This window comes from Acanthaster planci, linkage group LG17, assembly GCF_054643075.1.
Source record: "Acanthaster planci isolate LZ-2023a linkage group LG17, COTS_SCS, whole genome shotgun sequence".
In the NCBI taxonomy this organism is placed as follows: Eukaryota; Metazoa; Echinodermata; class Asteroidea; order Valvatida; family Acanthasteridae; genus Acanthaster; species Acanthaster planci.
In genome coordinates, this window is record NC_141793.1 from 12,608,678 (window position 1) to 12,634,941 (window position 26,264).

At 39.3% G+C, this 26,264-nt stretch overlaps 2 protein-coding genes across 2 annotated transcripts in view; one reads left to right on the forward strand and one right to left on the reverse strand.

Annotated features, from left to right (window-relative positions):
• Nucleotides 1-13: 13 nt before the first annotated feature.
• Nucleotides 14-25,570, reverse strand: LOC110973359 (integrin beta-1-like). Its single transcript, XM_022224104.2, has 22 exons — nucleotides 25,257-25,570; nucleotides 17,930-18,018; nucleotides 16,711-16,818; nucleotides 15,835-15,916; nucleotides 14,153-14,284; nucleotides 13,049-13,145; nucleotides 12,769-12,862; nucleotides 12,567-12,653; nucleotides 12,060-12,143; nucleotides 11,452-11,532; nucleotides 10,887-11,000; nucleotides 10,135-10,224; nucleotides 9,711-9,910; nucleotides 9,233-9,317; nucleotides 8,699-8,832; nucleotides 8,310-8,382; nucleotides 7,630-7,839; nucleotides 7,224-7,316; nucleotides 6,798-6,954; nucleotides 6,055-6,159; nucleotides 5,094-5,260; nucleotides 14-4,151 (listed from the first exon to the last, which is right to left on the reverse strand). Exons 1-22 carry the CDS (start codon nucleotides 25,333-25,335, stop codon nucleotides 4,089-4,091), a joined length of 2,424 nt encoding a protein of 807 aa, XP_022079796.2. The 5' UTR covers nucleotides 25,336-25,570; the 3' UTR covers nucleotides 14-4,088.
• Nucleotides 24,445-26,264, forward strand: part of LOC110973566 (RNA-binding motif, single-stranded-interacting protein 1-like) — a 134,735-nt gene continuing 132,915 nt past the window's right edge. Inside the window, exon 1 of the mRNA XM_087148043.1 lies at nucleotides 24,445-24,575. The gene's annotated coding sequence lies outside the window, so the exon portion shown is untranslated. The remainder of the gene's footprint in view (nucleotides 24,576-26,264) is intronic.

Below are 26,264 nucleotides of genomic sequence, written 5' to 3' on the forward strand. Positions count from 1 at the left end.
GGGAGGGGGGCAATTTTTCTCTCACTAGAACAATACTTTGTGGGTGAGTAGGAAAGAAACTACAGGACATTTATTTCATATTGCCCCCCTGAGAAAATAACATGAAATAAAAGGATGTCGGGACCGTGAGTAAGGCTTTTGATTTTTTTCCCTCCCCAAAATCACGTTGAATAAGGCCAAAGCTGAATTCGCTTTTGAACCCCCCCCCCACTGCTGAACCAAAAGCTTGATTCACCACTGCAACCTCCCCACATGTGAGAAAAGAAAATTAAGCAGAAACCACAACTATACAACTTCAGCAAGAAAACGTCATCCTCTCTAGGACACCTGTCTACATCAAAGTTTACAAAAGCTAAGTTCAGCAACTAGTACTTTCAAGCATAATACTGTACATCTCTGCATTAATTCATTGCAGTACTGTAAAAAAAGTACTTGAGTTAATAGAGAAGTGAGCTGGAGCTGGAAAATACAATAAGTTAATAATGAAAATCATACACATTTTCCATGCTATAGTAAATAGTAAATACAATCGGCAATATGACAAATGCGCTATACACCTACATAATACATGTACATGCTTTTTTTTTTACAATTGAAAAGTAAGATAAAGCAGATTTGAAGGCATTGGAAGTACCGGTAACAACTATGGAACAAGTCCTGCTTGCTAAATTCAAAATGGAGAAGAAAAATTGTGTTCAGTTACAAAAATCTGACATCTTATAAAGTCCTCAGCAATCACCCATAAGCAATGTGACTAAATTACAAAAAATGTTGACAACTGATTTCAAAGCGCTGTGACAATCGTCTTCCAATCATTATTATTGTCCTGCATTGAAAGGTCATCACATTGACACCCATATCATCCATTCTCTTTGGTCTGCCTAGGACAAGAAAAATTATCCATCCTCAAAACTGCCACCAAACACAAATCCTTAACTTTAACAAATCACTGACTCACTTCTGTCTCCAAGATAACAAACAGGAACTGATAGTTTTAAATGCCTGCTTAAAAAAAGTGACTGTTACACTTAAAATATTTGCATAATTTCAAAAGTACTTAGTCAACATTTAGTAAATGTATAAAGTTCAATCAGTTTACACATTCTTTCCATTAAATGTAAATAAAAAGTATAAACAAGTTATTAGTTATTCATTGCAAACGTGTAAAATTTGACCATAACTTTCTGACCACATCACTTTCAAATGCAAATTTTGTTGATCTTTGATTGAAACCTAGAAATGACTTAAGAAGGTTCCAAATAGTTTTCCACTAAATATGTCTAATCCCACTAAACTTATTAAAGTTACCAGCTGTGTAGGCTCAATTTCCCTACCTTCCTCATCCTAACAATCTAATCCTGGCCTGATTTTTAGGAACTTTCCAGGAGTGTCTTTTTAAGGTTTATTTATTATTTTTTTGTTGTTATTCCACAGATTTTCAGAATAACGGGAACCCTAACACACCACTAGATACCAAGGCACAATTCACAAACATATGCCTACATGGAAGAAAACATCCTAAAAAAATCTGCATATCATTTATCTATATACAATGCTTAAAATGGGTTGAGCATTTCAAATTCCAGCAAAGACAATAGATATCCCCACTGTCTTGAAATTCTGTACTTCAAGGCTCACCTTTTGTGAGAAACGTCTGGCTTAATATGGTTGCTGGGATGAACCGGAAGGATTCTGATTTCATCGTGGAGACTACACCAAAATTATGTAATCTCATTACAGGCCCCAAGACACTAAAACATGAGCAGAGTCTATTTTCTTTCCACCATGAGGCATGAATATTGCTAGCACGGCAGAGCAGGTATCAACTGTCACACAGTATCTGTCATATTGGCCGAGAACTTGTTTTAATTTTACTATTTTTCTGCCCACCAACGTGTATATTCGAACTCTCCGCTGAATGCAGTCTGAGAACAACCAAAACACAAACAAAACCAATTTGTTTGGGTTGTATTTGAAGCTACCACTTCCTGCGTACTAGTGCAGACACTTTATCCACTCAACTGCCGTGTTTGCTGAGATGGGTCAGAATTGTCAGTCAGGAGTGATATTAATTTGGCTTTGTCTCATGTTAATTTTTGTTTGTTTTAGATCAAATTTTTTATGCTTAGTAATTTTTGGCAATCAGCAACTTTGAGAAATCGGACCCAAACAGACAAAAACAAAAATCATGTTACTATGTGTGTCTGTTTTATAGGGCCATCATACTAAACTGAAATGGCTCTTGTGATTTTTTTAGTAGGCTAGCTGCACTTGTATCAACCTTAAACATTTTAAACATCTTTAAAAAGCGACTTTGATGACACTAACTTGCGCTTCCTCACACACTTAAGCATAAACAAACAAAATATACAAGGCAGTTATTTACAGAGTTTAGTTCAAAAAGCTGTCTTAAAAGCACCAGAAAAAAATAAAACAAGATCGAAGAGAACTAAAAAAATAACCGATTCAAGTGTCTCAAGGGTATATTAAACCCTAATGGTTGAAATCATCTGTAATAACTGACAATTCAAAATGAGAAAAATAATTCCGGGAACCTTTTCTCTAGAAACCTTTTAGAAAACCCTGTTTTAAAATGCAAGAAAGTGAGCCCCAACAACCACCAAAATTTTCACATTATAGAAAGCGTTTAAACGAAGTTACAGAGTTGTACGATTGAAAATATTTTTAAGTGTACTGAAGAGGTACAATAATAAGAAAAAATCTCAACATGTTCCTTGGGTTTCATTCATTTTGGATTGTCTCTATGAACCACATGGGGTCAACACTTGCTCCACTGATGTTGGCACTACACACACGTTAAAACCTAGGCATTGTGGGGACCCAAAACCTGGGGGCAAATTTCTATTCCCACAACTTGGTCTTGACTTTCCTAGCAAAAGAAATTACAGCTGTGGTAAATCTATGTACTTTTTTTTTTGTTTTGTTTTGACTTGAAGGGACTGTTGACTTACTGATTGCACAGTAGAAATTTAAAAAATTATGCCAAAATGTTGACTTAAATTAGAATCTAATAGACCATATTCGCGGCGTCCTCAATATCAGTCGTATTCCTGAACATACAGCATAAATTTGACACCCGTAATGGGATGGTACCAGGTGATTTTGGGGGTCAGAATTAAATTGTAGAATATAGTCTGGTTCTTTGAATTTAACGTTTTCAAATAAATACACTTCATTGGGAAAATGAAATTGGGGACGCTACGAATATGGTCAATTCACTGACAGCAATGGTTCTTTTCTCCTCTGAAACAAATTATCCGTAAAACCAATAAAATGCAAATTGAATCAGTCAATGAAGAGGAAGATGTAAAGTGTGGAGTTTTATAGCATCATAGTTTGGGTGCTCAGATATGAAGTTTGAGACATTGTAATTTGAAATAACAACCAGACTTCAATCTACTTGGTATTAAACCTTATCAGATCTCATGAATTGGGGAATATTACTGGAATTTCAGAAAAGACACTGCTAGGTGCTAGTTATTCTTCCAAGCTCAATTTTGATTGATAAGAACAGGTATAATTTGATAGCCTTTTTCCCATTTATACACCCAACAGTAATAATTATGACTGCCAACACCCAACAGTAATAATTATGATTGCCAACACCCAACAGCATCACAGACATATTCTGTACAAACCCACAGGATACAAGACAGTTGATCAAATACTCACACAGTGCGTACAATTCCATCTGCTGATATAAACAGAGAGCTGCAAGAAAGTCGTTCTACAGTCTCAAGTCAGGTGACAAGCAATGAAATAAAGTAGAGCAGCAAAAGACAAACATGTATGTTGTTTGCACCCATGACCTAACGTGAGACCGGATTTGTGACAGAATTCCTGAAATCCTAACACAGAGACACACTATCAAATTCACACATCTTATACACGCAGATGCTCAAATATGTGTGGTGAAGCCTCTTAAGCTTTTCTCCAAGATAGGAATTTGTTCAGGGGGACGGTCGAAGAAAGTCAACTTCTCGCTTGATATTTCAGGAAGAAGCTTGTTTAATTTTTGGCATAGAAGTCACAGCGTAGAGATTCAAAGTAGAGACCATCTTCTGTAGTTATTTGCCGTATGTTGGATTTTTGAATACTGATGTTGACGGCTTGTAAATTGGGTTCTCTCCCTGATAGCAAAAATGAAAATAGAAATAAAACATTAAAGTTTGAGACACAAACTTGCACACACTAGTAAACTACAACGTCCTCTTATTGCTACTGGACACTTGGTCATTAAGTCCACTCTGTGGTATAACCTTTGAGCAGGACCAAGAGAGGGTGCTCTTTTTCTAGCTACAGAAGCCCCTTTGGTAGGAACTGACTTTGTTAGTTCACATGACTATGAAATGCAAGCGCTGCCATTGCGTCTCTATGAACCAAATGAACACTCCCAACCAACATGGCTCGTTTCAACCAATGAGGGGGTGCTTCTGCTCATGTTGGATTCTGACTAACTGCAGCCATGATTTACATCGGATGTGTGTGCACAAACTAGGGTCAACTCTCGTTAATACGAGGGTTTTGGGACTTAATTATCTCGTATTATCCAGAACCTCATCTTAAGCAAGAAGTATTTTCCTACTCGTATGTGTCGCATGTCGATCGTACTAATTATGTGGCTAATTGTACGGCCCTGTTCTTGTCGACAGGTAATGAATTTGCTTTCAAAACAGTTCGAACATGATCTTTATGAAAGTGGAATATAATTACTAAATGAAATTTTGTCAACTTATGATGAACATGGCGTGCAGCATTGAAAAGAACGTAGTTTCATTCGAAAGGAATACAGCCACATCATTTATCCACGCTAACAATGGCAAAGCTTTTGCCAGTGGCGCACTGTTGGTGGACACAGACATGCTGATTTTTGGACCACAGCCTTCGCTACACCCATAAACAAAGTGTCCCTTACACAGCAACAAGGCACTCTTCACTGTTTTCAGTGAAGCGACAAAACACAGCACTGCCGATAACGATCCAATTCCAAAAGGCATGTCTTACTCTGGGAATCACAGAGATTTCACATTTGTTTCCAACATGTTTTGGATTCCCAAGATTTCTGCACTCACCCCTTCCCATCGGGCATTGTTCCTTTCTTTCTCAAACTGTTGGAACTCTCTCCTGTCGTGGATGTAAGTCAACAGACGCCAGATTAGAAGCAGGGCTATACCCACTAGGATGATGCCGATTACAATACCAAGGATAATCCACAGCACATCAGATTCCCGGGGGCAAACTGCAACAGTTAACAATGGTTGACTTATGTGATGTGGGATATGATATTTTGAACACCTGACGGTATGCATGGCGCCCTCAGCGAAATTGTTCTGTCATATCTGTCTTGATGATGTTTTTCACTTGTTTTCTGAGGGAAGTTAATGGGGACAATGGGATCTTTGCGCGATTAGCCATTTCTGCATTGTGCTGTTCACTGCGTGAGTGCATGTTTTCATGTGATATCATACAACGCTGGCTGATGTGATGTCTAACAGTGAGTGTGACATGCGTTTATGTTGCCCAGTCAAGCGATCATTCTGGGCCAGTGAAAAAAAAGTCAGTATACAAGACAGAAGTATGGCAACATTAAACAATGATCAGAAATGTTTTCTCCAACAAGTATTGCTCATAAAGGCATTCGTACTCATAAAAAAACAGTCACACCTGTCCAGAAGTCAGCTAGCTTGTAAGACTGTGTCAGAATCAGCTATCTTGTGGCTATGACTTCATTTTCTTCCCATGTGTGCAATGTGACAAAAAGCCATAGCCACTGACAGAAGTGTGCACAGTACCATCCACTACTGTTCAGGATGGAGATGATTGATGTGTCACCATTACTTCACGCTCTGTGCCTGTCTTCATATGGAGCTTTCCATTAATACAATTATAGATCTTATGCATTGTCTAGTAGTCAGTCTTGAAGATAATGACAGGATGAGATGGAATTCTTAACAAACAAGCTTTGAGCAAGATATACGTCCTAGCCCATTTTTTCTAAGCTCTTTATCAAGTGGTTCAAAGTCTGGAACATACTTGGCTCCTCGACGGTTTCAAAGTCAGCAACGCCGTTGCCCACATTCCGATATGTAAACTTAAATTTGCAGTTGTTCTCGTCGTAGAAAGTACAAGACTGGAGCCCTAAAGGATCAAGAAATGAAAGCCAGTGTAAAACAATCAACACTCACATCAAGCGGCGTACAATCAATGCAATCCGAGCTATGGATCATTGCCACGAGTAGGCACAGATGGAAATGACTTTCAGGTGGGATTGCTAACTTTTGGTCAGTACAGAGTGATCAGTTATGCAAATGAGATCGTACTTCAATGTTCCATCTGCTGATTGGTTGGTTAGGGTCAGTCAGTATGTACCTGCAGGTCAAACTAACTACAGTCGGTTATAAACTGCAGACTTTGTTCACAAAGAAATATGGATGGCTTTTATAATCAGCTTCCTCGAGGAAACATGTTATTCTCACTACTTTCAACTGCATCAAAAGGTGTAGTTCTGTCTAACATCGAGGTCCAGCGAGCAGTTATGCCCACAGCATCAGAGTCTTTTAGTTAAGAGTTTGCTAAAATATGACACGTATACGAAATATCTATATCAAACTGATGTGAAATACCCATATTACAATAAATCCTCCAAAACTTAGGCGAATCCTCTGAAAATGTTGGATGTCTGACCACAGGTTCATCCTTTGCCAGATTATTTCAATCCACTGACAAGTCACCTGTTAATGCACTGCAAACAATCTCTTCTGCCCCCAAAAACCTACTTGAGTCTTTTTTTAATTCCTTGACCACTGTCACATTGTAGGGGCACCTCAGGCATTCCGGAGTTTTCTTGGAAGGGTTGCTGCTCTTGTATTTGCCTGTATTGTACGCCTGGCACTGTACGCAGGGCTTGTGAAGATCACACTCTTGCGGACACCCCTGATAACAGTAAATATATTAGAATGAAGGATATGGAATGAGTATTTAGAAACTACTGCATAATTGAGGTGATGCCTTGGACTTGTTTTTTTGGAAAGTCTATATAAAATCAAATCGTTAAGTTGAATTGAGCAATTTTACACAGAATATTGCTTCATGCACTTTCGGCATCCAACAAAGCCTGACTGATTTTCAGCTTGACATATTCTGTTTCTTTGAAGAAAACAATTGTTGAAAAGTAAAATCCATTCCACTTTAAGGTCACTCACCTTACAGGTATCGCACGTTTTTCCAAAATATTTCCTGGTGTCATTACAGATGCATTTACCGCACTCACAAACACCCACATTGCTGCATACCAGCTACAAGAAGAATAAAACATTGGACATCAAAACATGTTCCGGGGGTGTTGAGTTTGACTCCCCAGTTTTGTAGCGTGGTGCACTAAATCTATCTCATCTATATAATCAACCTCCTGAGCAGTGTCCTTCCAGCCCTATATGTTTTACTTAATAACTTATTTAGTATATTGATCTACTTGTCTTTTTGTAAATAGTCTTTAGTGTAAATTACCAATAATTCAGCCATATCTTATGGCTACAAATGCTGATTATTTCATAAATCATTAAACCAAAACCATTACAAGAGACCAAGGGTTGAAGATTCAATACATACCCCGTTAGGTGAACGGCAGTTCAGAGAGTTTATCTCACAGCCGCAGTTACTGCCTGACCATCCCTTCTTGCATTCACAATAATTCAGGCCTGTCTTATTGTTGCACTTACACACACCTCTCTCAGGTCCGCCACAAACCAGACCCCTGTAACGTTCACAGGAGAAGTTGTCACACTGGCACTTATCCCCAAAGATTTCTTCCTCTGGATTCTGCAGGGAGAATTAAGTCTTTCAATATCCCCTGGCTGTTTATTAGCGCCTGCTGCTAGACTGGACTTGAACCAGCTACCTAATACCAGCACACTTAACAATCGAGTGGTTCAGATGTCTGCACAAGCAAGCAGGATATTGGGGTTCAACTCCCATCTGAGCAACCTTGTGATTTTTTTTTTTGGCATCTCTCAAATTACACAGAGAATACAGTGTGACAACAGCAGCAGATATCGGATGATATGCCAGATATTTTAATTCAACGTTTCAAACTTTGTTGCAGAAGTTTACTGTTCACGATGTTGAATAACAAAAACAATCAAATCTTCCCAGAAAAAAATCGACCAAACCAAACTAATCAAACAAAACAAACAGAAAGAGGTTGACTTCAGTGGTTCCGCAAACCCTCCACGCTTAATTGTACAGGTTTCGTCAGAAACAGACAATTTAATAAAAATCGCCATGCTTACCGTTCTTGAATTGCACACACATTTTCCACATATGCACGAACCCCTGTCAGAGCACTCCACAGTACTGTTTTGCCTGCATCAAAACATCACAATATTTTCTCCTTTTTTTTCATGTTTTGAATTAGGGAAGGATGCAAAATGAAACGAAGGGTAACTCATGGTTCCTCTCAAGGCCTCTTCCAGGTTTTGTGGGGCAAGAGTTACCCCTTCTTGAATTTTGTGATTTTCCCTCACTAACACTTTTCAATAAGAGGAAACTTTCCCGATAGGCTGTTTAACAAAAGCTGCTTTCCAAGGTGAGCAAACCTATTTGAATTCTTCACATAAATGGACCCCATGAGAATTCCTGAAACTATCCAAGAGTGAGGTTAAGGGCATTCGGGGCTTACCATACGCAGGTGGGGACAAGAGCCTCATATTCCTCAAGGTCGCATGAACATTTGGCCCCAGAGCGTCCCTGGAAACACTCGCAGCCCCCACAGACTTGCGTTCCATTGCCATTACAGATGTCTGGTCCTTCCAACTGAAACAGAAAGACTTCACATTAACTCCTTGGGAATCAGGTTGGTGTAGTGGTTCTTTCCTCACCTTCCCGCGGCTCGGTCCATGTGTGGATTGGGTTTTTTCAGTCCCTACTTGATTCCATGAGTTTTACCCAGAATATTCCTCTGGGGTTTTCCTCCCACCTTTAAAACTCTATCTGCTTCTCACTGTTTCTTCTCAACAGGTTTTTTCAGGCTTGCGAGCTACAGAGTCTAGGACACTGTTGAGAAATCCCGGGTGTCATTACCAGAAATAAATAATAACATTAATAATAACATCAGCAAATTCACTCCTGCATTCTGCATAGACTGTGGTATTGCTTAAAGGTTCTCCAAAAGAGGGAAAAAAGTTAACCTTGAAACGATTTCAATGTTGCTTACTTTTGTGTCTGTGCAGGCACAATCACACACTGCCTTGACTGTTATTTGTAACGATTCCTTAAACGCTGTTGGGCCTACAGAAAACCTGAAAATGAAAAATAACCAGGTTGCACTATTTGCTATAGGTTCCCACAAAATGAATTGTTTGTTTTACTGTGTCAGTTTGACATGCTTGATGAAAACTGACATTATGCAGGTACAGAATATTTGCATTAAGCAGGATTCTCTTAAAGGTTTTTAACTCAAAATGTGGCTCTGGTGACTTGTGACTCCTTTTTTAGGTCTGGTCATATTTCTCTGGTTAAATAATGTTCCAGCTATTTTTATGTGGATACCTTTATCAGACATCTCAAATCAAATTACTATTGTGCTTGTTAAAAATGTTAAAATATGTACCGTTTACATTTCTGGACATAAAATTAGATAACACTCCTGTCCCTTTGACAATTCATTCATTTCGAAGAAACAAACTACTCACGTGAATTCTTGGCGCGGCATACCACAAGTTTTATTTGACATGGTGATGTCTAACGCGAAAGAGACATTTTTGCCCAGTTTCAGATCGCTACACTCTTGCATTCCTTTCTGCGGTTCACCTTCCAAACAGGTGGCTGTGTACTCAATATCAAAGAGATCAGCTTGGGCGTCATCTTCTACCTTCACACCAGATGTGATATTCTGACAGAAAATGAAACAAAAACAACCACCTGCATTTCATATACAGGTTTCAGACTTTCAACTTTACACAAATAACCCATTTTTGTCACAAACTACAAAGGATTTGATGCCAAAGTGCTATATCCCAACAATAACACTGACATACAAATCTGCAAATGACTGACAGCCCCGGTGGCATTCCAAAACTGTGACCTCCTGATAACAGTGCACCAGTCACTACTCACAAGATAAACTCCTTTGACAAGTTCCACAACGTTGGAAGAATCTGCTGTCAGTTGCTCCACTTGGCTCTCATGAAAGAACTTAGGTAAATCCTGGTGAGAAAAGACAAATGCAAAAAGATCAATAAAAACTATGGTGGTATCAACACTGAAATCACGTCTCATTCTTGCCTGTGAACTTTCAATTTGACTTGAAGCAGTCAGGCACCCTCCAAAGGTTACAAGCGAATCTGCTGACCTTGGCACTAGAAAGTAGATTACACATTGAAATCTAACCGCTCAAAATCTTTCCAGACACTCAGCAAAAAGGATAAGTAAACCAAAGAGGGAGACCGAAGAAATCTGTCAAAGATGTCACCCATGGTTAAAGCATGTTTGTGATGGGTAGAGACCTTAATGAATCTTGCCAAATGAAAGACTGAAGAAAAAAACACTGGAGATGTTCTCTGCACTTTAAAGGGACATCAAGTGCCCTGTTTAGTAGACATGGCTGGGATCTATCTTCCTATACCCTACAAAATCCTCCCAAATTTTGCAAAATGTTTGAAGATGTTGGAGGGTAAGGTCAAAGTGAGATATCATCAAATTCTTGATGCATGGGAAAAGCAAATGACCACAATTTTCCCAGCCAAATGGAAAATAATCAATTTCCTCGTCACATGTTAAAGAAAAGAGCAAACTAAAATTACAGTGCAGATAAAATTAACAGAAAACAAAACACAAAATAAAATGAACAAGCAAAGATTAGAACGTACTGTGTAGAACACCATCGGGTCTGCTTCACCCGGCCGAACCTTGCCGATAGCGAATATCGGTAAGATGCTGTTTTCCTTCATCTTGCTACTGAGCTGGCTAATGGACGGATAATCCTGCAAGTCAAATAAAGATCAATAAAGACTGTAATTTAATCTGTTGCCTATGAACCGATGATTGACCCCGTTAAATGAAAAACTGAAGTATGTAGGACCTTAAGTGGGCTCTGAAAGGTCAGGAAATTTGATCGCGTGTTAATTGGATTGGCAAATACGGGCAAGTCGCAATACAGTGTGCTGCGAGAGGTTACCACAAAAAGGCAATTTCTTGAAGTGCATTGGTAAACGAATGACAAATTCTATTCCCCAGCTGTCGATGAAGAACTTGAATTATTCCCGATGCTGCCTGGGAAGAAGTTTCGCAAGAGTTAAGAAGTTAAGCAGAGCAGGGAAATTGGGCCCTGGCCTAAGAGAGAATCCGAAATACACCGTACGTAGAGCAGCCACTTTTCAACGGTAGAACCTAATCTCTCATCTACATGTAGTTACTCTCTCCAAGTTCACGCACCTGTTCACTAGAGGCCGTGTACTCCATGGTGTTGGGATCCATGTGGCATTTCCCATCATTCAACTTCACAATGCCTGCAAGCTGTTAAACAAATAACCAAACAAAGGAGAACCACACAATTCATACATGTACTTGCAGCAATGTATAATTTGTTTAAATATCAGAAAGCAATGATAAGCCAGCCCGGAATGGGAAAACAGCGTCACAAATTAAACTGAGAACAAAACAAAACTTGAATAAAAAACCTGTAATATCTCTAAACGACTCAATGTGAGGAAACATTACAAAAGAGGAACACCACCCCACAAAAGATTAGACATTACAAATTATTAACTCTAACCTAGGGTGGATGTAAAATCATATTAAAAACGGAGGATTTGGGACTGTTCGGGCTATCCCGAACTTTTTATGTGAAGTATCACAAAAGAATTGACGACATTGAATAAAAATATCAGGCTTTCACAAGATATGTTCGTAACAAGAGAGAACTTTCCAACACCTTGAATTAACTTCATAACTACAATGCCCCTTCTGGACCGACATAAAATAAACTGACATCTAAACTCTGCGACATGATCATTAAAGCATAAGGTCTTTGGCCAACTAACCTTGCCGTCCCCAGCAATGTGAAACGGTGCATCCGTAGAGTAGAGCAACATGTGTCTTGCTCTATCTCTCCAACCAATCTCTTCCTGCAAACAGGGGTAAGATTAGAGGAAAATGGATTATCCATAAAATATATCACTTGAGGTTTTGAGGGCGTACAGGTCCCATGGTATATATTTGTGCTTACCTATAGGTATCGTAGCCCTTGATATACCCAATACTCAACTTCATCTCCGACTGGGGCTTCATTCCCAAAACCAATCCCCGATTGTGTGCCTAAAGCATTTAAATTACTTTGGATTACTGTAATTTAGGGCTTTCTTGCATCTTATTTAATGTTTTGTGGCACTATTAGACTGATTACTGAGCTTACAGCTTCAGGGTCAGCTAGTAAAAAACGGTTGAAGCCTGAGACGGAGCCGAAGTTGAGTATTGGAAAACAGCCTATGCAGCTGAAAACCTTCAGTGTATAACTTTGAGACTTGTCTGGTGACCAAACTTCACCATACCGTGCATACAGTAGCTTGCATCAAGGCATCCAATCCACCCTCTGGATGATCAAGGTTTCCCGAAGCATCAACATTTCCAATTTCTTCCTAAAAAGTGAAAACACGAAAACGATTACTAGAAACTTTTACGATATTCAAAGGTACAAATGGATTTAATTTGCATTTTTTTTTTCAATGTAATTTTTTTGGGGGGGCTACTTACTGCAAATCGACTCGTCACTGATGTAAGTGGAAGCACATTCCTAAATCCAAAAGGAGGATCACAAGTTGCACCATCCAAACAAGGATTCTGTAATCTGAAATATCCAAAGTGACATTCTACCAATGAACACTTGTCAAGTTCCACAACAGTTAGAAAATTATTTCTAATAGACTTGCCTGTTTACATACCTTATACAAAAGTTTTCTAATGGAACAAAACAAAACAAAAAACTGATAAACACTAATTTTGTTTTATTACAAATAATAAAACCAGTCCTTACTTTTTTTCCAATATGTCCACAAACGGCATTTTAACCTTGTCCACAAAAGCACCGTATCCCAGCCGAAAATCTTTGGTTATATTTCCCATTACCTTGGCTGAAAGAAGAAATGGTCTCATATTAGAATAAACCAGAACAATTTAAATTTCACGCTCGTTATTCCCTAAGAGATGAACACGCCAAAAAAAGCTGGGCAATAGAAATAGCGTATGCCACCACCTCCAGTGATGATGATGAGGAGGAGGATGATGAGTATAGCAGATGAACGGCCAGGGGGGGAGGGGATGAGCGGCTGACTTTGTATATTTAACTTGAAAATAATCCATTAAACGCTCCACTATTGGTGCATGTCTCTGATCACACTGCCAGACATCTCAAGGTCTGCAATTGTTTACAGTTGGCTGGCTATATTTTTGGCAACGAGAATGCAGTTTCAGTGTTTGTTTATAGATATTCCTTGTTCTCGGGTATTTTATGATTGCACCATATCCTGTGTTATGTCTTGCTTGTGCTGTCACAGCCAGTTCCTCATGTGGGGACAGATCCAAGGGGGCCAACAGGGGATATGTACCCTCCCCCCATAAAAAAGAGCCTACAAACTTTCTTTTCAAAAAATGATGGGTGATTTTGGGGTCTTTTTCATTTCATGAAAAAGTCCAAAATGTGACCTCCTGTCTCAGAAAGGCAGTGAAAGGTTACCTAAATAAAAAGTCAATTTCTCCCCCCCCCAAAAAAAAGGTTCTGGATCCATCCCTATTTCCTCAACAACTCTATTAAATCCAACTCCCAGAATGTCTCTGCTGAAGCCTTTCCTGAATTCTCCATTAATCCCTGAGCCATCAACTCCCATGTAAAATTTTATGGAGCCTACAAAATCCTCCAAAACTTCTTGGTGAATTGTTAAGGATCTGGAAGGTTAAGTAGCTAAAAGTTTCCTACTTTCCAATTTTTTTCCTCAGAATTCCTTAGGCTCAATCTTCCCTGACTTGTTCTCTTCAATAAAAAAGTAATGTGCATATCTTCATGTACATTCACATCTAACTACCCAAGTGCACTGGAAAATTTCTTCTATTTAAGGAATTTGTTTTTTCCCCGTTTACTCACCAAGTTTATCGCCAAGTCCTTTTAAACTCTCCAAGTCATCAGCCATAGACTGTGACAAGTCCATCACGTAATATAAATCCACAGGAAAGTCTTCCGCTTGCCGGATGTTCAGTTGAACCCTTGTTGGTTCACCTGTACCAATTAAGTTAAAACATTAGCATTAAGCATCTGATTAATTTAAGTAGCATTTAAGGAGCAAGTCCAAACCTCAAACCACAAACTAAACCAAAGAAAAATACAACTACATTGATCTGACCTCAACCACACAGGTCAGTCGGGCCCTATATGTATGTGAGGATATATGCTGATATATATCAAAAATAAACACACTGATTGACTTATTTTCATCCTACAGCATGTTGCACACATGTACCGTGACTAGTTTTATATCCTCCAAATCATTTCCCCTATACTAAACTAAACAACAGGGAGGATATGTAACCACGAGGGACATTTCCAGGATAATCAACTGCAGAGTAAAAAAGAAAGTTTTATTATCAAGATTCTCAGTCAGACTGCATTCCCCCATAATGCATTCTGGCTTTTCGGTCCATAACACATCAAACGAACACAATGAGCTTCCTGTTTTCAATGGTGACCCCCCCCAATAAAAGCTGTCTTTCAAATTTCACAGTTTACACACAAATTTCCTGTGAGACTTAGATGGAAGCACAGCAAACTAAAAGAACTTCATGTAGCTTGGAATATGAAAATGCCCACTGGTTCGATCTATTGTCTGGACTCTTGTAACCTTCAATCAATGCAGGTCAACAACAACAAGAGAACCACACTATTCAACATATCGTATTGTCAATGACTATTTCACTCACACTACTACTGTCTCCAACTTTTCCACACATTCTATTATCCTTACTTACTGCATCTCCAGTAATGGCCATCCTATGCTCTTTTTTTTTCAAACCCTGTTAGCATATATTTTGTCAGCACTTTCTCATACTAGTTTTAGTGGTGTGTGTGACAGGTGATGACACAGACATAATTCTGTTCTTGGGAAGGCTGTGGTTTATTTCTGGGACATACTATGGGGTTCAGCCAATGATCCAGATAACCTCTGGGACCTCATGTAGTTTGCAGCAGTGAACAGGAATGTGCAAATCAAAGCATCCAACACAGACACATCAATTGTCCCCATGCAATTTTTTTTTCTTTCTCAACATGAACTCCCTGGGTAGCCATCAGTTTCCTTCGACTTATGGCTTGGGCCATGTTTTAAATAATGCAAGTCCAATGTAAATCCTTGTCTAAAATATTTTTAGTATCAGTTTCCACCTGCTCACATGTGGGAAAATTTGCTTCACAGATTATAAGAAATGTATTAATGATGACAGACACAAAACTCCTGGTGCTGGTCAATGAAAATAATTGTCAGTTATAACAGAATCCCTTTTAATGTTTAAGAGTTTTTCATGGCTGAAAAATACATGTATTACCAAACAACAGCATGCAAAAAGGCACTGATTATCTGGAGTGATCAGCGTATGCAGTCAAGTTCTCTCCAACACAGGGAGGTTTTTTTTTGGGGGGGGGAAGAGGTTGGAGACCCATATGAACAACAGCAAAATCTTTTGCTAGTGGAAAATTTCTCGTGGAAAGCAGACTCATCATTTCATGGAAGGTAAACAACTTCTCCAATCTCGGGCTGATGAATATGTTCACTTTACCTGGTCTCATTTCCAGGATTATCTTCTGCGGGTTGACTTGAACAATTTCTCCGGTGTCACCTGCATCACTGAGAGGTTTGGCCTGTGGGCAGGGCCAAAAGAAAAGCAGAAAGTGTACTCTTCATCGGCCTGCACAATGTAAACTTTGTCTGAATTGAGACTAATGTCATCAAACAAAAGTCCCAATCAGGAATTCAAATGTCAATGAATTTCATTGAGTTTAACACTGACTTTTCAATTTTTACTGTACAATGTTGACTGTGTGTCTTTCAAATGCTGGAAAGATCTAGGCCTACATGCACCAATTTAATTTAGATAATTTATTTCTCCCCCCCCCCAAAAAAAAGAGGATCAATGAAACCTGGCAGTTTTGGGGGGAAGAGGGTCTTTTTTGAACTTTAATACTGAAATCTTGAAGTCTACCACGTGTCACATACAGTCAATTACATGTACATTAGCGTTAATTCCCTGGGCTGATGCGTGAGTTCATGTAGCAGAATTTAACCAGCGTATGAATGTTACTGAAAAACTGAAGGAGGGCTTTGGTTGCAGGGGTTGAACAAGACGAAGTCTCCAAGAAGAGAATCCAAGAAAAGTCTGCACAGTAAAGCACCTTCTAATCTGGCACAAACTACGGGCACGATTTGGATTTTTGCAGACAGGTCGTTATTGTTCTCCATTAAATTCTCTGACCTGGGTTCAAGCTTCCCTCAGGTTCACATGTGGGTTGCATTTTACAGACTAACTAGGCTTTTTTTGTGGTTTTATCTTGACTTGAAATGTTTGGTCTAGCTCCCTTCTGAGAATTGTTTACTAGTCCAGAAGAGAGCAGTCCTACTGACAACTACCAAGAGATACCGGGAGTCAATATCTCACCTCTACTATTGTGAGTTTATTCTTGGGAGAATTAAGGCCTTCTTTGCAGCCTCTTCGCCGAAGGTTCTCAACAAGATCACACCTTGAATAAGATTCATCATCAAATTCCTACAAAGAGAAAAAAAAAATTCAGACCGACCTTCAGAAACATTTTTCTCCACAAGAATTTCACAAACTATTTTTCAGCTGGTTGTGAAATTCCTACTTCAAGTTGATTTTTAGTTGAAAACGAGAATTCAATACTTCCACGAGTCTATCTATAACCATCTTGCAGTGAATGTGATTTTCACATCAAGGATACCAATCACATTAAAGATGACACTGTTGATGTAATTAAACCATCCACAAAAAAATAAAACATGACCTCACAGACTGGCTCGTGATCAACAGTTCTACAGGTTGAAAGCTTGGTACTGTGAATGTGCCATGTTGCTTGGTCATAAACCCTAATCATGCAGGGACTTGATCATGGACTAAGGTAGCTTGGGATCAAAGGTCAAGAACAGTGCTGCTGTCATGAAGCCAGCTGCACTATCCGCTTGTGGTTTTTCTATCTGCTCCAATGATTCACACAACTCTGACATAAATGGGGTCAAGTAATCCGTGATTTTTATCACAGTCCTCTCATATTATTTATTGCTATATTTAAACAAAGTCGACATTAATTCAAAAATGCCCTGGAAATTAAAATACTAACAGACCATCAGGAGTGTTGGAATACACATCAGAACACCAGGAAATATGCACAGAAAGATCAACGTGAGGAAAAACAGGACAAAATACACAAAGCTCCAATACATCTTCTTTCTGTACTAAAATTGAAAGCGGAATCGTCAGAACCTCCTCCTGCTTTTCAAATACAGCACAAGTTTGGTTTTGATTCATTTGATTGACACCAAGGCACATGTACACTTGTGCAATTGTGATATGTACATGTAGTGTGCATGATTTGTAATCCTGTTTATCTCAGTGTAATCATTTCAGTTTATCTAATCAATCACCTTGGAAACATAGCAACTGACCCTATGATCACATTTCCAACCCCCAAATTCTTTGCAATTTTTCTCCATGATACATGTGTGAAGGCATGCTTGCCAGCAGAAATGCTGAGAGGCAAAAATTCTCTTGCCGCTTCTGATTTCAGCTTGACTCTTCGCTACAAAACTAAAAAAAAAGAGATTTTTATTTCATAAGAAGATGGTAACACTGGAAATCTTACCGTGGACTCACACCATCCGCATTGTGGGCTTTTAACGATACATTCATCACAGCTCTTGGCAGTTGTGCACATACTGTCTGTAATAGCAGCTAGAAAAAAAGGGAAAAAAAAGGAACCCGAAATATATTTATACTATGGATAATCCTCAATGGATGCCGTCTTTGTAGGAACATTGCAACTGCTTATACAACACCAACAGGTGCGTGTGCACATGCTGTGCAGAATGTTCTAAATTTGCGTGCGTACTGATGCAGTTAGGTTCGAAATACGGCACAGCCCGTGCGCGTCACAAAAATTGAAGTTAAAAAATGCCGATGCACGTGGCAATCCGTGGGAAGTGACTTCTTTTGAGAGAGGCCTATACAGGCATTTCTTCACTGTCAATGTGACAAATAATACTATTTTCTTATCACAATCTATCAAAGATGTGGTTTGGAATATCTCATGTATAAATGACATACGTGTAACGTATACACACAATGCATGTATACGTAAATAACAATTTCATGTAGATGTAGCTAGTAACAATGTCATATACTGGTACAAACCGGTAGATGAATGACGAGATTTTGAGATACTGATGAATAAATGGAAGCCAAAAAAAACCAACCATTTTGTGAGATTTTGTTGATTTTGGCAGTAGAAGATGTGGATTCTGCTGATTTCACCAGTTCCCCTATTGTTGCCTAATCAGGCAAAGATCAGAAAGGTGCCGAGACAACCTTTGAACTTTATTAACGGAAATGACAGCTCCAGAGGATGTTTGGACACTGTAAAAAACATTTGAATTTCAACCACAGGTATGTACATCTATTTCTGATACCAAAAAAGGTGTAAGAATGGGAGGTATATTCTACATGTGACTCAGAGCAGCACATATCATCAAGCATTCAGGCATTTAATACCAACTTTCCAGATTAAACTTACATATTCTTTGAAAGAGAGAGAGAGAAAAAAAAGAGATGTCTGATTGTTTAGAGTGACATTTTATTTTCAGTGGCTTTGTGCATTGCATATACAATCTGTGGGCAAGCGATTTTCATAACTCTGTCATTCAGTTCTCTGAAATGAAATCAAAGGTTGATAAACCACAACCAAAGGGCAATAAGCCCTACATCATGTTTCATTCACTGAATGAAGAAAGACTTCTACCAACTTGACTGTGGATGACCTCGTAGCATGGGTGTAGAACAAAACCCACTATATTATGTACATGTGGGAGTGTCAGTCCATGCCCTGTCTCTGTTGCAAATAATGACCGGCCGACCGGTATCAATGCCATGAAAAGCCAGTTTTTGCTGTCGTGGAGAATTCATTGAAAGTACAAGTACTTACAACCACGGAAATACTTCTGACCTAACTGCTCTTTTACTAAACGTGGCCATGTTAGAACAGACATTGGCAGGTGTTTTTTATACACTGTACATTTACATTTCCTGCATATCTTATCTCAATACCTGTACCTGTACATTTGTAATTCAAATATCAATACGGAACACAACATTTACCATTCACAACATTGCCTTATCACCTCAAGGTTCAATCGGTGCATTTTTTATTCCAAATATAGCAAGACTCCATCTCATTGGTGAGTTTTACATGAGGAACGGAGCTTCTCAGCCCCTGGAAATAATTTGTGGACTATCCACGAAAATCCAATTATCACCGAATTTACAGAATTATAATCTGATAATCTGATCAAGTGAAGGCTGTGACACCTGGGATCCGTGTATGTTCTCACACAAAGACACGTGCAAGCTTGGAGGTACACCAGTACAAATCTACTGATTGGAATTTTGTCAACGATTTGTCCCACGCTGCTCCCAATTCTGCCAAAATCTGCCAAAAGCTTTTGTACATGGAGGATTTCCATAAGTAAGATTTGAAGCTTTGCAAGATGGAAGTTACATTACATAAGATGTAGGGCTTGCAGGTACACCATGGTATCAATCTCTTTTTGGAAGAGGTGTGGTTCTTAGTAGAACCGGTAAGTGTTAACTTGACGTATCAGCCAGGGTGCTCTGGTCGTCCTCAGGAAATGAACTAAAAGATTATCAACCCAATTCCAAAAACTAAGAAGTTCTTCTAATTCAGTTTACATTTAAGGCATGAAATATAATAAACTGTGAATCTGACGTGTTTCTCTAATGTTGTCAATTTCTGACCTTCAAGTTCTGATCTTTTCCTATACACATGAATAACACAAAGCACGTACATGTATGTACTGTTAGTCTGTTACTGCAATGGAAGAATACCTTTCATTGTGCAAGTCAGCTGCTTTGCTGAGGTATTTTTGTCTTTTCTTTGTAATACTGGCTTTCAGCATGCACTGCCCATGGTATGCTACAAACTGCACCTTTTCAAATCAGCTAATAGATGACAATGACACCGTACCTGAGTTAGAAATAAAATCTCTACCGATCACATCTACCTGCACCTGTATTCCTGTACTCCATTCTAACCCTAAAAACCAATTTTGTATGCAAAGTAGCTTTGCGCATAAACCAATCTCTTCATTTCCTATAATTTAATTCCTAAAGTGCTTATTTCATTTTATGAGATGCTCCATACTCTATCTCAAGGGTCAATCCCATTAAGCCTTGTGTTCCATTCAGACATACGCATACATCCAACCGGCTGCTGTCACCTTATAAGGTAAGCCAATCACCAGTGTACATAGCTGGGTATCCTCGACGACCGTATGCTACATCTGCACAACCTATTCTCCTTGTGGTCAGTACACATTCAGCTCTGTGCACGGTTTCCTCCTGCAGTGCACTTCCTTACTCAACAAAACCATCTCAAGGATGGTTTCGCTGGTTCCATGAGGACGAGGAGTCATCATCCAACCGTGCTCAGTGCACTGCTGAGGCTGGCTACGACCCAGGTCAATCAGACGGGCATGCCCGCACTGTGAATCACGGCAGGCATAATGCATTACTAATGCTCCTTACTCCGAAATGAACCAGCGTTTTGCATCGACATCTTCATTAATCACAAGCCGGGGTCTAATGCTTAATGCAGTGGCCTCAACATTTTGTGGGGAGGAAGGTTAATGGAATCTCCATGGAAGGAATGTTAGATGACAACATTCGGATGCTCAGCAAAAACGTCACCATCCTTTTTTTTTTTTTCAAGAAGTATTTTTAGCCTGCCACATCTTTTGTTTCTCAGATTTAGCCTCTCAAAAACAATACAAGTACTTCTTGCATAATCGTTGGCATCTCACAGTAGAACACTTGATGTGTTAATCACCACTCCATGGTGTAGATGAAACTATGCAAAGTACATCTTGTATTAACCTCAAAAACAAACAGGAAGTCATCTCTGGTAGTGTGGGTGACAAGGCCATATAGGGCACACCTGTGTGTTTATTCAGGTACAGACTAGAGGATTAGTCACATGACCTTTAACTGAAACTGTATCATCGGGTAGATCTAAGTGAAATTATCAGGATGTACCTGTTTTACTCTTTATTTTTTCACAATGCCCACAGCCTTCAAGTTCATGTATGCACCAATATCATTTTTCATGACTGAAAAGACACAGTTATTCACTCTGGGGCAGTAATGTGTGACTAAGCTGACTGAAGGTTTGTAAACTTTGTATAATTCACAATGCACATGTAGCACAATTCCTAGACTCCTTGGTCAATGTACCTACACAATGCTGCCGTTTCATTTATAAATGTGCATGCTGACAATGTAATGTACCTTTGCTCTGTGGTAACACTGCAAGCGATTTAATTTAGTCTACTCTGGAAAAGAACCAAATATATTTTGCTACGCCAAATGTTCTGGAGTCATAAATTTACTGCAACTAGAAACCGAATCCTGTTCATATCATACACACTGTAACTTGATGCCCAGGCTTTCTCTTTTCATGATAATTAATTGGAGTTGGAGAAATTGAAAACCAGAACATGAATATTCATGGCATCCCTGTGCCACACTAAGCAAATGTAAACAATTACAAAATATGACCCTTTATATAATGTGCTAAAGGCCAATAACGTCAATGCAAAGCTGAACATGTATGTTACAGGTGCATGCGTAACTCTTATTAATTTTTAAACAAATTCCAAAGTACATGTACATGTAAATATTAAGTGTAATATATTGACATCCATATGTAACAAATGCTTCAAACTGTAATTTCAAATTATAATTTTTCTTTGCTTTAGTCAATTACTCCAAGACACACATATCTTCAAGAATAACTAGCAGACATTCCAAATCGATCAGGATATATCCAATTTTTTTTCAATGCACATGTACAGAATATGTTGAGAAGGGCAGAGCACAGAGAAAGGATACTGCTTTGAGTTACATGTAGGCTTTTAATTTGACCATCATTACATTTGACTTATTTGAACATTCTCTATACCTAACGGCTCACCAAACTTCCTGTTTGCGATAACTTAACAATTGATTCCCCACTGATTGAGTGCTGAGGTCATGATGAGGTCACACAAACATGCACAAAGTGTGTGACCCCAGCGTGACCTTGTGGAGGTTTCAAATTCAATGGGCAAAGAACAAGCTTGATCACAGAAATCCTTTCCCTTCTCCTATCAAATGGAAAGTTGGGGTGACAGGTCACACATGTAAACGGTGTTTTAACCAGTCCCCTGTTCACCTTGCATTGCAAATCCACCTAATGTGAAAGGCCAGGCAGGAGGATGATTGAAGGCCCTTGGAACATTGCTGCTTACCATGTTTGGATTTTCAAGGCTGCCAAGTTACAAAATGTATGCAAGGCCACACAGTGTACAAACCCTATATAAATTCATTATACTATTGAACAATCTTTATTGGTACAGCGATCTACCATGTTCTGAACATAATGTACTGTACATGTACATGCACCTGTCTTCAAACTGGACATAAACTTGGACACATAGAAAAAGATGATGAAATTGAATGAAGAAGAATTCGATGAAACTCGGACAATTTTCTCTTACAATGTCTTGTAACTCATGTTGACAAGGATAATGTTACTTAAACAATACCTACTTTTGGGAAATGCAAATTGGTTAATTACATGTGACACACGAAGTTTACACAATGTAGAGTCAATTTTCCTCCGAAATGAGAGGAACAGGAAAGACGAATTTCAGACGCAGCGTTCAAATATTCAGAATCTGAAAACAATCATCGATGTGGATTTATGAGTCATCATGGACAGCCTTTGAATTCTACAAAGCATAGTCAGCATACAAAGTGTGCACACGTGCGTACATACAGTACATGTACAGTGTAGTAAAAGGCATGCAGGCAAAAGCATGGGAGTGGATGTGCATGCGTGTACATTGATGCTGACAGGTACCGTACATATGGGTCATTTGTATACTTACACTTCATATTTTGTTGACCATTTGGATAAAGAAAACATGTACATGTATAGCATTTCAGCATTCTTCCTTACGGGCAAAACCCATTGATTATCAAAACTAGAATGGATAGGTTCAAGGAAGGTCCCCAAGTGGGGGGCCAACCACATCATGCAGACTTGAAGGGACTACTACTCTTGGGTTACCGAGAACACCGCTGTTGAATTTCACAGTTCAAGAGCCACAGTTCTGGATCAGACCATCTGGTATCAGTTTCATGAGCAGGTTAAAGTGAAACTGTCAAATTGTTGTCCCATAAATACATGTACACTGAGCAGGTTTGCTTGTCAACACAACAAAGAAATCAAGAAAGAAGAAGGAAAAAAGCATTTGAAAGACAACGCCTATTTCTGTTTGGTTTTGCTTTGTTTTACATGTATATACCCATTGCTTCCTTTTGGACTCAGTGTACTTTCAAAGCGAGAGATCCATGTAACATACCGTAAGTGGAATCATCTCTAGGGATCTGACAGGACTTCCTATGGATTGAAGCCAATTCATGACATAATTATCTGTTCAGTGAAGACGATATTTCCTTCACAGCAAAACACATTACCACCATACCAGACGAAGTGGTATTTATTGGTTGTCAATTGTCATTACTTGAGACCATTTTTTAGGCCTTTTTGTCCAACACATACAGTACCGGTAAATATGCTTCTGATGCATGTAGCTCTATAAGAGTAGACACCCCGTCATCACATCTTACTGTCCACATCGGTGGACTGTCACAAAAGGATTTGGTGTCATCGTGAGATCAACTCATGTCAGTTTGCTTCTATTGCAGAATCACAGAACCTTGACTTCAAACACAGCGGAATTTTCTCATGCGATACATTTTAATCAGCCCCACATGTATGGCATAATACTGAATGACAGGTTCACGAGTGGCATCAAGTCATGTATAAGGCTGTGCCCAAATTACTTGGCTGTGGCTCAAAATTATGTGTAAGTTTATGGTAGTGGCTGCAGCCAGTTCCCATAGGGTTGTGTGTATTTTCAAGCCACAGCAAAGTGATTCAGACACGGCCTTAGAGATTTAACAACCAAATGGCTATAGCTTGTTCAAGGGAAATTTAGTCACCAGCTCACTGAGAAATTCTATTTTTTTTTTTTTTCACAGTTCGGATCATGGAAGGAAAGGTACATGTAACATCTGATGTTCCACTGTGTCTGGAAAGTGGATGGTTTTAACGAACTACACTTTTGAACTTGGCTTCAGCGCTGGATGCAGGATACACTTTCCAATAGGAAGTAAGACGTTAAGATACATGGTTGGAACTAAGTTGAGAATTCTGACCAATGGAAAGTTATTTTGAGAGCAAAACTAAACCCGTGTGGCAAGAGCTCCCAAGGGAGTCCAAGTTCCATTTTCTTTATGTTCACGGGGAATCCGCCCTGAATTGAAGACCACCCCCAAGCAGCAAAAGAAAGACAGATGGTTGTAAGTTTTCCAAGCGGGTTCTTGCAGGCATTCTGCGTGTATGCAAAGACCGTACATTAAGGAATAAAATTTGACTCTGCTTTCAGTTTATTTGGGGACACGTCGCCCTCATCACTTTCTGATGGCTGATAAAGGCCAACTACTTTGGGAAAAATTAGTGATGTCCGTTTGTGAAACTCTTCCCTAAGTTCCCTTATCCTAATATAAAGTATTAATCTAGCATAAAAACGGGGGGGGGGAATCACATTCAACTCAACTTAGAGGGCATCCTTAAGTTTAAATATTTTGACATGGAGGCACAGGGCTGTTTTTTCTGCCCTTATTTAATCGGGAAAAGTCCAAATTGTGACACTAATCATTTTGTGGACAATTTACGCAGACAGGCCCTGATTTGCTACACTCTATCAGCCTAAAAGTGGTAATTCCAAGTCCATATCATAACTGGTAAACCAACTATTGCCGTGCACAAAATAATGGGGGAAGTTTTTTACCTGGTGGAAGTGGGTCTTGCGCCCAACACGTTGCTAGACACCAGATCACACACACAATGCACCCGCGTCCGATCTCCATCCTCAATTTCAAATTCAAAAAGTCTTTAGTACTGATCCGTATCTTTCCTTGGGATGTCGACTACCCGATCATGAGTTCGATCCGTTGTCTAACCACCAGTAAGTCCGGGAAAACTCCACTGGGTAGCCAGTCGATTTTTGACAATTCTGATCGCTATACTCGCCAAGCCCCTGTCTGAAAATTGAATCCACGCGATTTATTTTCGTATAGCGTGTGACAGCTCGTGATCCCACTGTTCCAGAAATGCACGCGTCCGTGTAAACGTGTATGCTCCCGCATTCTTGGGCGCCTAGACATCAAACGCGGGGGTGGCATTTCAAAATGCGTTTATTTTCTATTATACCAGGTGGAAAAGGATCGATCGCGCTCCCTCTGACCCAGGATTTACTTCCGGTCCAATGCCCTTGAGTTTTTTATTAGATTTTTCATAATAATAATTGAGGTGTTTCCTTGCCAGGTGGAAGATGGTGATGGAGGATGATTCCAAGAGAAAAAAAAGGAATGCATGATGATTCTAAGAAACTGATGTCGTACGTGCCTTTGGAATGATACGTATGGGCGCGCATCAAGGGGGGGTACCGGGTGCGTAATCAAGCGATGATGAGATTCGGCTGACACAATTATAACTTGATAAGGTTCATTAAGGAATGAGCTAATGATGGTAAAAATTATCCCGTCTTTTGTATTGTGGTTCATAACAAAACAACAAACAACGGCAGCAGCAACAAACACCTTTAAGTTTGTTGCACTATTGTCTGGTCCTAGTCCTAACTTGGTGACCAGCGGCGCAAGGTGGAGAACTTCACTGCGAATACATGTAAAACCATAGATCTATGCGTAAAACGTTGTAATCGCCGCTAGGCGCCATTTGAGCGAGCATTACCGTAAACCACGCAGGCGCGCGTATCACTTGCTTAAATGACGCTTAT